General features: G+C 35.6%; 1 protein-coding gene across 10 annotated transcripts in view; it reads right to left on the minus strand.

Moving 5' to 3' along the window:
• The window catches only part of LOC126815661 (zinc finger and BTB domain-containing protein 17), an 84,290-nt gene that overhangs the window by 6,625 nt on the left and 60,207 nt on the right, over positions 1–17,458 (minus strand). The window contains exons 5-10 of one of the 10 annotated variants that reach the window (XR_007678025.2): positions 10,083–10,295; positions 8,675–8,881; positions 7,074–7,285; positions 5,723–5,941; positions 4,604–4,815; positions 543–2,435 (exon numbers count right to left, since the gene is read on the minus strand). The exons of 3 other annotated variants lie outside the window; for them this stretch is intronic. Coding sequence is in view for 3 of the 7 variants with exons in the window: in XM_050541479.2 (XP_050397436.1) it covers positions 15,936–16,136 (201 nt within the window). In the remaining 4 variants the exon portion in view is untranslated. Of the gene's footprint in view, positions 1–539; positions 2,436–4,603; positions 4,816–5,722; positions 5,942–7,073; positions 7,286–8,674; positions 8,882–10,082; positions 10,296–13,823; positions 15,541–15,893; positions 16,137–17,458 lie in introns of those variants that run through there. 6 more of the 10 variants (XR_007678026.2, XR_007678027.2, XR_007678024.2 and 3 more) reach the window with 6 other exon arrangements.

Here is a 17,458-nt window from a genome sequence, read left to right on the forward strand (position 1 = left end):
TTTGTCCAAATAGCAGCATTAAGGCCTACTCTTCATAGAATTTTCAACTGTCAAGGTGTTTTTTACGTACACAGGGGGACATCAGCTTTTCGTCCCTTTGCCAGGACCTCTGTCCTGAACCACTGACAAGCAGAAATCAGACTAGTAAATTTTGAGGAGGAACTTTCTTGACTAACACCAGACTCAAACCTGGGATGCCCTGCTTGTTGAGTCAGTACAATACTCTCCAGTCTTGTAAAACTAGTCTATCCTTCACCACTAAATATTGCCTATGCCATTATATACCCACTTTGACCATTTCCAAAACTCAAATCCAAAATTTATAAACAAACACATATAGATCTACAAAGAAATGAAATCGATTTTTCTGCACCAACCCGGTTAATGAAAACGGGCAAAAACCACGAATTCTGATATGAGGGAAATTTTGCCTGGACAGCGGTATTTTCACCCACTCTTCGTCGAATTCCAGTTGTGGAAGTTTTCAAAATCTAGACCCCCAATTTATAAACAAACTCAACAATATCATACTATATAATTTATATATTTGTCTAGTTATTAAACAATATAATAATTTTAAAATGGTTAAAAATCTTCTGTAATAAGAGCAAACATACAAATTGGCATGAATGAAAATGTAAATACACAAATTTTAAACTCTACTGACCGATTGTTATACACACTCATGTGTAGATGAATTAAACAATTATATATCCTATGTACATGTTTATACTGGTTACAAGAATTACAAAATATAGAGTACACCAGTTACACATTTATATATACAAGAATACAAAATATAGAGCACATCAGTTACACACATATATATATATATATATATATATATATATATATACAAGAATTACAAAATATAGAGTACACCAGTTACACATATATATATATATACAAGAATTACAAGAATTTTTAAACAAAGATTTGATATTAAATGAATGTGAAAGAAATTAGTGTTAGATACACAAGATTAAATGATACCAGGGTTACACTGGTACCTGTTACACATATATATATATACAAGAATTACAAAATATAGAACAGGCAATAATGACTTCAATTAAGTATTTTATAAATGATCACCAATATCGGAAGCTGATTTACTGACACCTAACATAAAGTAGAAGACCTTGCCAATCTCATAAATTCAACAGCAACATTTACATCAATTAAAATATTTAGCTATATACTTTTAAGGATATCACCAATTATGGGAAATTGGTTGACACCTAACAAAAAACCCCTTGAGAACGCTTTCGTTACTGGTCACTATTTCTACTATAGCTCTTCTAATAATAAATTTGTATGGGTGATGACTACAAATGAGTGTTGACCCGGTAAGGGGGTGCCACCTAATGACAATTTGCTTTTAGTCATCTTGGTAACTATGGTCGTTGATAGTCTAGGCTAATCTAGGCATAGAATGGACCCGGCCACCAGGCCTGACGGGGACTTCAAGGTAACGAAAGGCTTAAACATATCTAAGTATAAAACAAAGTCTCCGATAGTTAGTTGAGGGTTGTGAAAGTTGGATCTCTAAATAAAATGGTTCAATTTCATTCAGTATTTACAAAGATACGATGAATTGCAAATTTGTCAACAATCAGCATGTACTGCAGACAAAATATAGGATATAGACAAAACAAGCCAGCGCCACCTATACATGTTAGATAAAATCTTTAGACATTTTTTTAATTCCATTGAATCCAAGCCAGGAAAGTATCTACTACCTTTCAGGGCCGTAACTAGCTCAGAGCAATGGGGGGGGGGGGGGGGGGGCGGGAAGTGTTCTCAGGGGTGCTGTAATATTGATGGACAATATACATGTATATCTGTTGTTTTTATGGTCGAAAATTATTCCACAGCGGGTGGGGGGCGGGGTAACCTTTTTGCAGGGAGTGGCTTTGCCCCCGCCTTGTACCCCCCCATCCTAGTTACGGGCCCGCTACCCTTGACAGGGCCGGCGGAAGCAATTCTTGATTGGGGGGGCTTCCATCCTAGGTCCTTATAGGCGTGGGTCCAGGGGTCGCAATAACCTGGAGAAAAGAGTACTTGTGGCCAAATTATTGGGGGGCTAGCCCCCCCCCCCCCACTCCGCCAGGCCTGCGTGATATTTTCTTAATTACATGTTAAATAATGTATTTGATTACATTTTACTGTGGATTGAGACTTATATTTCCAAAACTTTTCCAGAGACTTTTAAATAGAATGTACAGGGAACAATCAAATCATGACCGTTTGCTATGAACTTTCTGGATATGATTTTCAAGTCGGCATGGTCTGGAGAATCTCTGACCGCAGACTGGACATGTTGGTCCACGAGGAACATGTTGATGGACGGATCGAAAATGTTCTCTCCAGGATGTTTTGCTGACATAAATCTTTCCACACATACAGATAACTTTCTTTTCACGAATACCAATCTACAAAAATAAGATAAGGGAAGTCTTATTAAAAATAACACATATTCAGATATCATTGAAACCTGTTATTAATGTGGGTGTATTAGTTAGCCTAATCGGTGCAGAAAAGTAGGACGTTACAAAATTTCATTTTACTTGTCTTTACTACACTAGGATCTGGAAGAGTTGTTATATTACCGGCGTTTTGGCTGAAGTGAGGTTTAAGCCAATGAAACGGTCTGTAACGGCAACTTCTTGGCGTGCCATGCACGGAACTGTGGGTAAACCACTTGAAACGTCAACACTGATTGATTAATCAATGTCTGTCATAGAGTCAAAAGTCGCTGACACGACCTACCAGTGCAACTTGTCAGATCTTCATGTAGTGTAGGCCATCGAAAGTATATAAAAAAATCGAAGCGAAATATAGATCTGTATTTTAATCAGATTGACGTCTTGTCAAGTTTGTTGCTTGAAGAACACTACCTATGGATCAATGGGGAAGTTTGTTTTGGTCTGTAAATCAAATTCCAAAACATAAAGAAATAGAAACTTATTGTCTAGGTGAAATGAAATGAAATGGGGTTTAACGTCCTACTGTTTTGCTCCGAACTGGGCTAATGAAGACGGGCATACGCTATATAGTGTTCTATGAGGGAAATTTTGCCCGGACAGCGGCACTACGGCCTACTCTTATATCGAATTCCAACTGTCAAGGGATCTTTAACGTGCACGCCAATGTGTACACGGGACCTCGGGTTTTCGTCCCATCCGAACGACTAGACAGCTGTCCTTGTCAGCCCCTCCGTCCTGCATCACTGACAAGGGAGAACCACACCGGAAAATCTGGATGAACTTTCTCGGCCAATGCAGGGATCGAACACCCGACCTCCAGGCTAGCGGGCCAGCGCCTTACCCACTTAGCCACCGTGATCCCCTTGTTGTCTAGGAGTATCAGTTCATCAATATTCAGCTGTTAGAAGATGACCTTCAAAACAAGTGTTCAGGCCTTAGAGTTATTTGACTCTTTGTTTCTCAGTTGAGCGACCTGATAAACAAGACTATTTCAAACCTTCCTATACCGTAATTAAAATACAGGTCAAATTATATGACTCAGTGGAAAATGGGGGAAAAAGATATCCCTCACCCACCCAAGAATGGTTTAAACAATATTTATTTAGAATATGACATTAAATACAAAACTGATATAATGGATCATCGAAAGGTGTGATGAGCATGCATGTGAGCTACAGATAAGTTAGTCCAGAAACAAGATGACTGCTAGTCAGAATGTTCAACTCCAACTCCACCTGCCAAATGGACGCTGGTAACACTTTAAAAACATTTTGCTGAGCTTAGGATAGTTGTTAAGGGACCAGAATAAAGTGGGCTACTAGTAAGCAAGTGCCTTACATACAGAATTAAACAGTTTTATACCTTTAATTATATCTAAAGAAGTATATTTAAGTATTTGTAACAGTATTGTTTCGAGTAAAGACAATCAATTCAAGAAAGTGTGAAAGAAATGAAAAATGAAACAGAATTGACTGTCCTACTTTATTTGCACCAAGCATGCTAATGAAGACAAGGGAGTATAACAAAAGTTTTGCTCTGACAGCAGCGTTTCCACCTGTTCTTAGTCGAATTCTAACTGTGAAGGGTTCTTTAATCCAGGATCTCCTGGTTAGAGAGCCATCTCTTAATCACTGAGTCACAAACATCAATGATAGTGCAGCACAACATTGTCAAAATAATTGAAATGAAATAGGATTTAATGTCCTAATGTTCGCCTAATGAAGACGGGCATACGCCATACAGTGTGCTATGAGGGAAATTTTGCACAGACAGCGGCACTGCGGTCTATTCTTATATCAAATTCCAACTGTCAAGGCACGCCAATGTGTGCATGGGACCTCGGTTTTTCGTCCCATCTGAACGACTATACATTGTCCCTTGCCAGGCCCTCTGTCCTACATCACTGACAAAGGGGAACCATGCTGCATGGAAAATCCTGATGAACTTTATCTGCCAATGCAGGGAATAAAACTACGGGTTAGCAAGCAAACGTCTTACCCTTGTCAAAATAACTTAAGTGCAAAGAACAAAAGGAACAAATATCAAAAGATCGAAAATTATGTTATTAGATGTGCAGGGAGTTAATGCAGATTAAATTGGAAAAAAATCCTTACTTATATTACAGCTGGTTTTGATGCGTGGTTCGTAGATGACGTTTTAACGATCCATTTCTTGTAAATGTTTTGCCGCAAAATTGACATGGTCGAGATACACCACCCATATGAATTTCTCTCAGATGGTTATGAAGGCTATCGCGGTGGAAAAGTTTTTTACAAATGGGACATTGGTGTTTGCCAGAAGTTGACTGCTTCACTGATATTGGTACCTACAATGTATAGAAATAAAAAAAAGGTTCTCAATGTCTATTTTAACAATATTTTGGAGGCATTTATTAACTGGATGGAGCAATAAACTATTACACATACTTTTGGAACTTTAGCTTGTTGACATTTTGAAGCGTATTCTCTCAATGTTAAAAATTTGCCATACACCGAAGTGAAAATGTAAATAACAGAAGGAGGACATTTCAGTACAATGGGAAACAACTGCTTAAAATAGTTGAGAAAATATTCTCCCAAATCAATTACTAATTGTTCTTTCATAAGTATGTGTTATAGTTTATTCCTCGATTTCAATCAAATAAATTATTCACACAGATATTGTCGGATATTACACATCTTGGTTTAATGCCAACCAAAAACTGACATGAAATGGGGTTTAACGTCCAACTGTTCTGCTCCGACTGGGCTAATGAAGACGGGCATACTCCATACAGTGTGCTATGTGGGAAATTTTTCCCAGACATCAATGCTATGGCCTACTCTTATATTGAAATCCAACTGCCAAGGGATCTTTTACGTGCATGCCAATGTGTACACGGGACCTCGGTTTTCCTGTCCATTCAAACTACAAGACAGCTTTCCTTTGTTAGCCTTTGGATAATTGAGGTTACTTTACCCTTTTAGACCTTTAGTTTTAAAGAATTATTATATACCCTGGGTTATCTACTTTTTTAACCTGAGGCCCATTGGAACCATGGGGGGGGGGGAGTACTGAAGCCCCACCCAAATATTTTGCAACTGTATCTTTCTTAGTTAAGAATTTTGCGAGCGTATACCCCCATTTGTGAAATTAATAGTGACATATCTGCCAGTGTCCATTTAATTCAAGAGCTTGTCTTGATTATCAAATATAATATAAGCATTAATATCAAAATCATATAATTCCCTTACTTAGTTTTTAGTTCCTTGATGTGCCGTTCTTAGATGCCGAATTAAAGAACCATTCCTTGTAAACTGTCTTCCACAATACTGACATGGGCGAGATACAAATCCTCTATGAATTTCTCGCTTGTGATTATTAAGACTACTGATATGCACAAAAAGTTTAAAACAATCGGGACACTGATATTTACCAGATGATAGTTGGGTCATTGAAGCCGGCACACGCACCTATAATATACAGAAAAAAAATATACGTCAAAAACGTTCTCACATCCATCTTAAAGTAATCATCTCTTTCAAAAATCTAAAGGCCTAATGATTAAATTGTACTGGACATTTTGAACTTTGTGCTGGACATGTACTATAAAAATCTATAAATCTGCAGGCCTGGATATAACAAGCTTAAAATGTCAACCACTACTGAACTAGTATCTGACATTTTGAACTTTGCGCCAAACATGTATTGGTCCAAAAAATTATTTAAAACACAGACGAGAGACGAATTTGTGTCAGACAAAATGACAGACATGACAATCTATAATCCTTGAAACCAGTGATTGTTTTTCATATAAATTGTGTTGTGTTTTTTAAATTTATAATGTTTTATAAAACACATAGCAGTATCATTAATATATACACATATATATATATCCTTTACTATAATATCATCAAAGTTGATACTCTAAAAGAAATATCAATCCAAAAATGGTTAAATTCCATTGAGTATTTACAGAAATCTGATGAATTGAAAAATCCTCTACAGACAATTAAAACAAGTGTATTTTTTTTTTAAATTTTTGGATGGACCTCAGTTTTGTCTATCTGGGAGATCATATCGGCTGTGAAATATTACAAATTGTCCCAAAAATGTATGTTTGGGATTGGTGACTTGAAACTAAATATTAATATTAAGGAATGTCAGTCCAAAAAGAAAAGAAATGAAATGAAATGGGGTTTAACGTCCTACTCTACTGTTCTGCTCCGAACTGGGCTAAGAAAGATGGGCATATGCCATACAGTGTGCTATGAGGGAAATTTTGCCCGGACAGCGGCACTACAGCCTACTCTTATATCGAATTCCAACTGTCAAGGGATCTTTTTCATCCCATGTGAATGACTAGACAGCTATCCTTGTCAGTCCTTCCGTCCTGCATCACTGACAAGGGGGAACCACGTTAGAAAACAAGGATGAACTTTCTCAGCCAATGCAGGGATCGAACACCCGACCTCCAGGCTAGCGAGCCAGCGCCTTACCCACGTAACCACTGTGACCCCCGTCAGCCCAAAAATGGTTCATGTTCATTCAGCAGCTACAAAGATATGACGAATTGAAAATTAATACTAAATACAAGTCCCTTACTTAATCTAAAATTGTTGATGAGCTGTTCGCAGGTGTCGTACTAAAGAACTATTTCTAGTAAACCTCCGTCCACAATATTGGCATGGGCGTGAAACAACCCCTCTGTGGACTTCTCGATTATGATTATAAAGACTACGGACGTGACCAAAAAATCTAAAACAAACAGGACACTGGTGATTGCCTTGAGTTGAATGCTCCCTTGATACAGATACCTATAATGTACAGAAAAAAATCTAAATTTTAAAAAAAAACAAAACAACTGTCATCTGTATCAATGGCACGCTGTATGTATTAAAGTAGTACTAAGTCTAGGTAAGCTAGTATAATTGGTTGTCATTAATTAGCTTTAAACCATACTAAATGTTGAATATGTATATCAATTTTAAAATTCTAGTGGTTTAAGCTCCCATTCAGTCAGTATTTAAAAAAAACCCAAAGCAACTGTCATTTGTATCTATAGCAGGATGCATGTATTACAGAGGTAATAATATGTTTAGGTACGCTAGTATAATTGGTTTTGAATATGTATCTTAATTTGAAATATCTAGCGGTTTAAGCTCCCATTCAGTCAGTATTTAAAAAAAACAAAACAAAAGTCATCTGCATCAATGGCAATATGCATGTATTAAAGAGGTAATAATATGTTTAGGTAAACTAGTATAATTAGTTTTCATTAATTAGCTTTTAATCATACTAAGTGTTGAATATGTATATTATTAATTTTAGGTCCAGTGCTTGCAATATTCTTGAATAATGTCCATTATTTATCTCTCTATGAGGTCATTTACTGCTTGACAAGTTTTGAATACAGTATGTATATTAATTTAAAAATTCCAACAGCTTGCAATATTCCTGAATAATACCCATTGTTTATCACTCTATAATTTCACTTGCTGTAAACAAACGTTATTTTGGTAGCTTATTAAGCTAAGAATTGGAGATTTTCAAACATTGTAGTTGAGGAATGTAGAAGTTGTAAGAGAGACAGAGAGAGAAATGGGGTTAAATGTCCTCTCGAAACAAACTAAGTCATTTTGGGACTAACATATGGTTCAATTTTATTACAATAATTTGCTTGTGTGTAGGTCTTTAACAGTGTGAGAAAACTGGAGGACCCGGAGAAAACCCACGACGTTGGAAAGCAACCTACTCCTTGTCATGTACAAGCGTGGAATCAAAACCACGCCACATGACTCAATGACAGACCTTATAATGCAACGCGCACGTGTTAACCATTCGGCCACCCAACCCCCCTGTAGAGGTTTGTAAGAGTCTAGATGTTTGTAGATGACTAATATATAGTATGTTTACATGTAACTCCATGCAAAGACTGGGCATGGCTGATTTCTATAAATCAATAACCATATTGTTTCTTTACAAGGTGCCAAAAAGTATTTGAAAACCAACAACATTAATTTTTTTGTTATTAAAACGTCCTGGCCATACTATAACGTATCAATAAATAATATCAACTTATTAATAAATAATATGTTACTTAAACAGAAAAATATCGTAGCCTAATAATCGTAGTGATAAATAATATTATATTTAAACAGAAAAATATCCTGACCATGTTAACGTAGCAATAAATAATATCTTACTTAGGCAGAAAAATCATGATGAGCATTACGAAGATGCCGTAACAAGGAAGCATTTCTTGTAAATCTTCTTCCACAATGCCGGCATGGTTGAGATTCCTGTCTGATATGAATTTCTCTGACATGATTACGAACACTGCCGGACTTGGAAAAAAATTTAAAACAAATGGGACATTGGTATTTAGTAGAGTCTGATAATTCTCCATGTACCTACAAAGAATAAAAATAGATAGTAAAGTGTCTTCTTGTCTTTCAATAAAAAAGATATGGATTTAACTAGAAAATCATAAATGGGATAGTTTCATGAAATGTACAATGATTTGGCCAAAGAGGTTTTCAACCGAACACTAAAGTCCCCATCTCACTGGGCTGTGACTGTTGGCAATAAATTGCAAACAAGTGAGGTTCCAAAGTGAAATGAAATGAAATAAAATGGGGTTTGACGTCCTACTGTTTTGCTTCGAACTGGGCTAATGAAGACGGGCATACGCCATACAGTGTGCTATGAGGGAAATTTTGCCCAGACAGCGGCACTACGGCCTACTCTTATATCGAATTCCAACTGTCAAGGGATCTTTTACGGGCATGCTAATGTTTTTTTGTCTCATCCAAATGACTAGACAGCAGTCCTTGTCAGACCCTCCGTCCTGCATCACTGATAAGGGGGAACCATGCCGGAAAAGGTTCCAAAATGGCCTGAAAAGTTTTCAGATAATCTTAATAACCTTGTGCGTGTCGCAGTGTATTGCTCTCGTGTCACTGCAATTTTGAACAATATAGTCACAGAGTCACCGCTGGTGTCTCAAACCCAGAAAGTGTGAGATATCTTCAACAGCTTTATGAGCGGTTGGCGACCTATGTAACTAATGGGATGGAACGAAAAACGGGCTCCCATTGGCAGTAGGAATTCATGCAAAATTCTCGTTATATAGTAGCCTACACTGTATGGCAGTTGCTGGTCTTCATTAGCCAGGACAGAACAAAAAAGTAGGATGTTAAACCCCTTTCAATATATCTTGAAAAAGAAGGTTCAACACTTAAAATGATAGCTTAACAAAACTTTGAATTACACAAGGTGATGAATTTCTGATGATATTCACTGCTAGACACAAATTAACAGCACCAGGCCTCGAAAATATGATTTTAGTTGTCCTTGACAAAAAGTCACCCGGCCTGGAATTCACGGTTATACCCAACAAAATGTCAGCCAAATTAATGAGCTAGTACATAACATTTGGAGTTTAGTGTCAAACAAACATCAATGAAAAATGAAAACACAGATAAATCTATGTGGTACAAACACACAAGGCATTGTGTCTGACAAAGCCTGAAATTGTGTCTGACAATCAGGGACATTTGGCATATTTCCAGGCTTGAATAACAAAAAATAGAATCAAATAAACCCCCTTACTTAGTCTGACATGCTGCGATGAGCAGTTCTTAGATGGCGTAACAAAGAAGCATTTCTTGTAAATCTCCTCCCACAGAATTGGCACGGCTGAGATTGCTCCATGATATGAATTTCTTTAATGTGCAAACGCAGACTACCACCATGAGCAAATAATTTACGACAAATAGGACATTGTAGTCTTCCATTCACTGACAACGGCCTCAATTTCATTACCTATAAAGTATAAAAAAACACACAAAAAAATCAAGTCAGTGGCCAACAAATTTCTTTACATTTTAAAATGAATTATATATATTCGTTTTAGTTATTAAAATTCATATCTTGTTGTCTGTGCTTATGATAAAATACATTGACTCCAAAGTCCGAATATATGTTGATGCCTATTGTATTTTAGGGAAATGGGGAGAAAACTGGCATCAATTTCTTTTCATTTACTAATAACAACAATCATGTTGTCACCAGACAGTTGTAGGCCTTGCTAACACCCAACAGCTAAAACAAATGTAACGAGAGAGGTAACAATACGTGTCCACAGGATGGAAGGGGGTTTATATTAATGTCTTATCGATGCAAAACTTGGTTATTTTCATTGGTATAGTACAACTTTCAATGACAAGTGAGTCATTCTATAGTCAAGAGTCTACTGCCTTATCCCTCGACTACCCCAGTCCCTTGTTTAATTCATGATCTCGAAAAGCTGTCATTTAGAGAAATTTGTAGTTTTAAATGGATTGTGTGGCTGTCATTTAGAGAAATTTGTAGTTTCAAATGGATTGTATGTCTGAAACCCTTTAATGGTTTAATTTATACTTTAGTTTCAGTCCCAGTACGTTTCAAAGGATCATCAATAATTTTTGTAACCTTTACAAATCACCTACATTATCAAATCTCGACCGAATTTCTGTAACCTAATGCTTTACAATGTATATATTTTACAAACCATCAAATTACACCATAATGCATTCAGAAACAGCCTAATCAATACACTGTCCATGAAAATGAATCAAACTTACTTTAGAGAAATTTGTAGTTTTAAATGGATTGTGTGGCTGTCATTTAGAGAAATTTGTAGTTTCAAATGGATTGTATGTCTGAAACCCTTTAATGGTTTAATTTATACTTTAGTTCCAGTCCCAGTACGTTTCAAAGGATCATCAATAATTTTTGTAACCTTTACAAATCACCTACATTATCAAATCTCGACCGAATTTCTGTAACCTAGTGCTTTACAATGTATATATTTTACAAACCATCAAATTACACCATAATGCATTCAGAAACAGCCTAATCAATACACTGTACATGAAAATGAATCAAACTTACTTTAAATGAGAAATTGTACTTAGTACATCAGGAACTATAATATATTTTGAAATCAACAGTATATTTACTCCTGGGTATAAAATAACAACTGTACAATTTGCGCATACTATGTTCTGGTCATGGCTGGTACCAACAATTATTCTTACCAACAATACATGCTACCTTGTGTTTGTTATTGACAGAGAGTATATTATGAGAATCACAGAATGATTACTTTTATCACTTATACCCACCCTGTGAGACCGGGGTGGCGTACTTACTGCGCTGCTATGGCGACGGAAAATGGTCTCAGAGCGCATCAAGATTGTTTTAAGCGTGGTGGAAACGCCAGATGTCATGCTGTGGTCTGCAAAGTCACAGCATTTGTTTTGTGCATGTTCGAAATAAACGCTAAGGTTCTGTGATCTGACCTGGAAAGCTGTGAGAACGCAGCTTTTTTCCAGTTTGTAATTTTTCGGATATTTTCTCCCATTGTGTTCACATTTACGGGCGACTTTGTGCATTTCCTGGTCGCCGTACAGTCGCAGCAGTGCAGTAAGGACGCCACCCCAGTCTGACAGGGGCAATTGGAAAAATATTTCAGTAAATAGTTATACACTTTTAATGAATGGTTTAAGATAGTGTTATTTCCTTACTCCACCAAACATGGATGATTGCTGAATATTTAAGCCGATCACTACACATTTCAGACTGATCACTGCTCATATTGGCAAAACTACACGCTTATTTATTCACGAAGTGGGTGCTTTCAACTCAGACATGGAAAAGAATCAATTAAACACAAACTTTAAACAGATTTAGTTGAAAGTGTAAAGCAGGGTGTGAATCTTCTAGTCCAATCCCTTTATAAAACAGTTAGGATTTATCATTTTTACTCCAGTATTTATTAACATCCAACGTATGCAGGGCAGCAATATGTGTTTTTAAGGAGGTTTTACGAGTAAAGGATCGATCACATATGGGGCAGTGGAAGGTTTGAACAAGATCACTGTGGGCCTCTCTGATATGACGTTGAAGATTATTTCTGGACATATAACTTCTTGGACACGAATGACACACCAGCCTCGACTCTTCATTCATCTGAAAATAGGGAAATGATCTTGTAAGCAATTAATCTAAATATGCTAACCATCTTAGTTCCAAATAAGCTGTGAGACAAATGTGGGTGGATTGGGTAACAAAATTCTAAAATAATTTCAATAAAATTTTTAAAAAAATATTTGACACTTCTATAACACAACTGCTATGTCCGTGAAAACTTTCGCTGTAAAAGGAAGGTGGTTGAATAAATCTAAATAGTACTGTATTTCCTGGTGCTCAAGTGTTGGCACCAATCTGTTTCACAGAGAATTACGAGTCTCGTATAATATCTCTGTCATAGATGACTGCCTTAACACGTGCTGTCACAGCACGCGGTGTGAATCATTGGCTGAATGGCGCGTGCATTGTTTACATAAGACATAACAGCTTCGGAGAGAATGCTGCATTTTAGTCATTTTAATACCCATTTACACTAAATCGGAAATAATTTTTAACTACAAATACGTCAAACACCTTTATTTATTTTTCCAATATATACAAAAAATGTTTTAGAATTTAATTTGTCGCAGGAAAAAAGTTAATATTTCTAGCTCATTAAGCCGCATCAATGTCATCCTTATCAGTGATTGTCGCGGCCAAGCAAATATTCACTGCTGATCAGTGTGTGTTGGCACATGTAGCCTACATTGCATTTGTATTTCCATTATTAAATTTTACTAGGTCTACAACTGTTAGATTGTGTAATTTATTGTGCTCCACAGACAGTGGGATAAAATGGCACATTCTTGAACATTGACAGTCAGCATACTAGTCTGAATACATATATATTGCCAGAATCTTGTTAGTACGTGAGTCTAGTATGAGAGAGGCATTGGAACGTTTTCACATTTATCGAAATATTCAGTACTGATTTGATGCCAAACTGAAGTTCCCCAACGATGGCATGGCACCAATATTAAAATGTGGAATTTGGTTGTAAAATATTTCATCATTCAGTTGGTACAAAAGGTGCCCCTCTACTTACAATTGCCGAACCTGGTCTTGTTAAAGAAAAACATTTATTGCTGACATCCTTTCGCTAAGTAATGCTAAATTCAGTGGTTATTTAGTGTCCATCTACACAGAAGAGTTGAAGAATAAAGAAACTACCTATAGTGACAAGGCATCATACTACTTGGATAATTATGTTAGTCAATACTGACGAAAAGTGAAACTGAAGAGTAAAAGCTGGTTTCAGAAGGTTTCATCCCCATGGTTATAATCTGACTTACAGACAATAAGGAATACAGAAATAATAACCAAATAAGTGTTCAAATCATTCTTTAATTCAAATAAAACAAGAAAACTTTATATACATTATGTGAAAAATATGGAGATTTTTAAAACAGATGAATCAATATAGAGCAACATTGATGTACACCAGTAAGATATATACAATGACCCCAGTGTAATGAAATTTAAACAAGTATTTGTAATTACTAGCTTGTCCTTTATCCAATTTAAACAAGTAAATATAATTACTAGCTTGTCATCCAATTTAAACATGTTTATATAATTACTAGCTTGTCATCCAATTTAAACATGTTTATATAATTACTGACTTGTCCTTCATTCATTTTAAACATGTAAATATAATTACTAGCTTGTCCTTCATCAAATTAAAACATGCATATATACAATTGCTAGATTGTCCATCCAATTTATAAATACTAGCTTTTATCCAATTTAAACAAGTAAATATGATTACTAGTTTGTCATCCAATTTAAACATGTAAATGTAATTACTACATTATAGCTTGTCCTTTATCCAAGTTAAACATGTAAATATAATAACTATAAGATTGATATTTATCCAATTTAAAGTTGTAAAGATAATTCTTCTTCATCCAATTTAAAGATACATTATGGGAGATTAGATAAAGAGTTGGCAGTTCTCATTACAATAGTTAAAAGCTAGATAACGTAAAGGGAATTTGCTGAAAATTTCAGTCAAATTGATCCACTCTGAACCGAGAATTTAGCGATTGAATTTTCAGCCTAGCCTCAATCATCATTACTAGAGTCGGTATGATAAAACATAGTCTCGACTCTCGAATATCCATTTCATGATTAGATCATGAATGAAAGTTGAGCAGCAAATCGGATCCTAATCCAGTAAATATCACAGGCTAGCGATGACATCAAAAGTTGATTATGGTCTGGATAAGTTAATTAATGTCTAATTAATAATTTAGATGACATTTCACGCCTAAAGAAAGACTTGCAATAGGCAGATTTAGCTCTTGCATAATGTATGTTTAACCATGTAAGTATAAGTACTAGTTTGCCCTTTATCAAATTAATTAATTACTACCTTATTACTCATCAATGTTAAACAATAATAATCAGGAATTAAAACTTAGAAATGAAATGGGGTTTAACATCCTACTGTTCTGCTCCAACTGGGTTAATGAAGATGGGCATACGCCATGCAGTGTGCTATGAGGGAATTTTTGCCTGGACAGCTGTGCTACAGCCTACTCTATCAAATTCCAACTGCCAAGGGATCTTTTACACACACGCCAATGTGTACCATCCGAATGACTAGACAGCTGTGCTTGTGAGCCCTCTGTCCTTCACCACTGACAATGCGAAACCATGTCAGTAAATCATGATAACCTTTTCTCAGCCAACACCGGGAAGTAAAGCTGGAAATCTACACACAAATTAATGACAGGGAATTAGAATAAAATTCTATTGGACCGGAACCGATATTCTCTCTCGTAAATATTAACTGAAAATAGACTGATTTAGAAATTATGCAACAGACAACTCTGATAATCCCAAAAAACATTAATGATGGGGATTTGGATAAAATCTATTGGACTGGAAATGATAATCTCTCCTATACATATTAGCTGAATGTAGAACTAACATTTGGGTGAAAAATTTTAATGTGTTCGTTTAATGTATACGTTCTAGTGAAAAATTTAGAACAGAACTGACAAGCGACTTTCATTTTTAAATGTTGGGATCTGATATGTCTTCTAAGATCACTCATATAGCGATAAGTCCTCCCACAAATGTCACAGCTTAACCTCGGCACTCCATGCACCTACGAATAACAAAAGAAAAAAATTTCAAAAATTTATTTTTATTCTTATTTATCAATAATAAAAGCACAATGTCGATGGATGTAATGTAAGGTAATAAGTTCAGGATATATTATAATATATATATACACACAAGATTATTAATACTCTTTACATTCAATGAAATGAAATAGGGTTTCACATCCATCTTTTTGGCACCAATCGGGCTAATGAAGACAGGTATATGTCACGCAGTGTGCTAAGAGATAAATTTAGCCTGGAAATTGCCTGGTATACTGGTAGATCTACATTGTATAAAGTTTTGTAATTAGCATGTTTGCTATTAACCTTTGTAATTAGCATGTTTTGTATTAACCTTTGTAATGTAACATACTGGTATAATAACTGCAGTGCCAAATCAACCATGTAAGTACGATATCGATTCTGGGTGACATATTTTCATATGTCCCTTCAATGAATCTTTTCTGGAAAATTCTTTTTCACATAATGGACATTGAGCTCTCTCCTTTAGATGACTTGACCGTATATGGCGTCGCACATCAGCCACACGTCCAAAGCTTTTACCACAGAAAGAACAAATCTTATCCAGTTCAAACACCTACAATCAAAAAACATAGACGTAGTTAATTTGCTCTTATATTCTTTTGAATGTCCGTAAATGTACATGCAGTCAGCACAGAAAACTAGGAAGATTTGAGGGTGCAGGAGTAATAAAATGTTTACAACAAAAGTGATGATGGTGGTATTAATACTCATATGCTTCGATTGTATTTTGTCAGACATGTCTGTTGGATTTGGCAAAGTCCTGCCTCAAATTTTACAACAAGACATGGTGAATCAAACAAAAATGTTGACTGTATTGAGAGTATAACTATTACAAATCTTGATGATTGATCTATAACTATATATTGACTAAATAGATACGATACAGAACTCATTATGGTATAATTGGTCCTGAATACAATATAATTAATAAGATGACCAGTATGTTTCAATGATGGCAATTTTATTCCAATAACATGTTACTATGACGACTGTACTCAATATGCTATATACATGATGCATCACAGTGTAAATTAAGACAATAATGTTATAGTCAATGACTGTTTTAACATATAGACGCTTAAAGTAAACTACATTTTTACAATGTTTTCGTCCATCGTAGTGAGACTTGTCTTCAGCCCCTTTCTATGAAGTACTAGTTTTCTAATGGTACTGTAGATTTTAGCTTGTCAAAAAGGACTATTATCCTTCTAGCAATACATGCAGCAATGCCAGTGGCGGCTCTACTTCGGACAGTAATATAAAATTAACAAACCAAATAATTTCTACCAGATCTCTGCGGTAATAGCCATTAATATACAAAAGATATAGTCTTTATTGTGGGAAGATAACGTGAGAATTAAAAAAAGTCCAACATTGTAGTTTTTCTTTTTTTTTATGATTAATTGTAAATGAGCTGTAAATCATTTATAAAACAATTAAAGAGCATTCAACGCACATGAATCGTACATGTGCGTGAAATGAAACAAAATGAAATGGAGATTATGCAGTATTCTGAGGGAAATTTTGCCAAGACAGCAACTGTTTCATCAAATTCTAATAATTGCCTGGGGTTGTTTCATGTGCACGGAACCTCTTTTTTGGGGTACTTTTTGATTGAGTCGACGCTGTTCACTCTGAAAAATACTGAGCAACTTTCTCAGTCAACACTGGTATCTAACTCAGAACCTCTTGGTTGGTGAGTAAGTGACTTTCTTACTTTAGTCACTTTGGCTCCCGGAAAATAAAACAAGCCAACAGTGAGGCTGATGTCCCCCGCCGAAATAGGAAAATAATTAGAGGACACATATAAATTTATCACAAATTATCTTTTACAAAGTATTGAACAATCAAACAGTATATCTTTACTTATAGTCT

The sequence above is a fragment of the Patella vulgata genome, chromosome 3, assembly GCF_932274485.2.
Source record: "Patella vulgata chromosome 3, xgPatVulg1.2, whole genome shotgun sequence".
Lineage (NCBI taxonomy): Eukaryota > Metazoa > Mollusca > Gastropoda > Patellidae > Patella > Patella vulgata.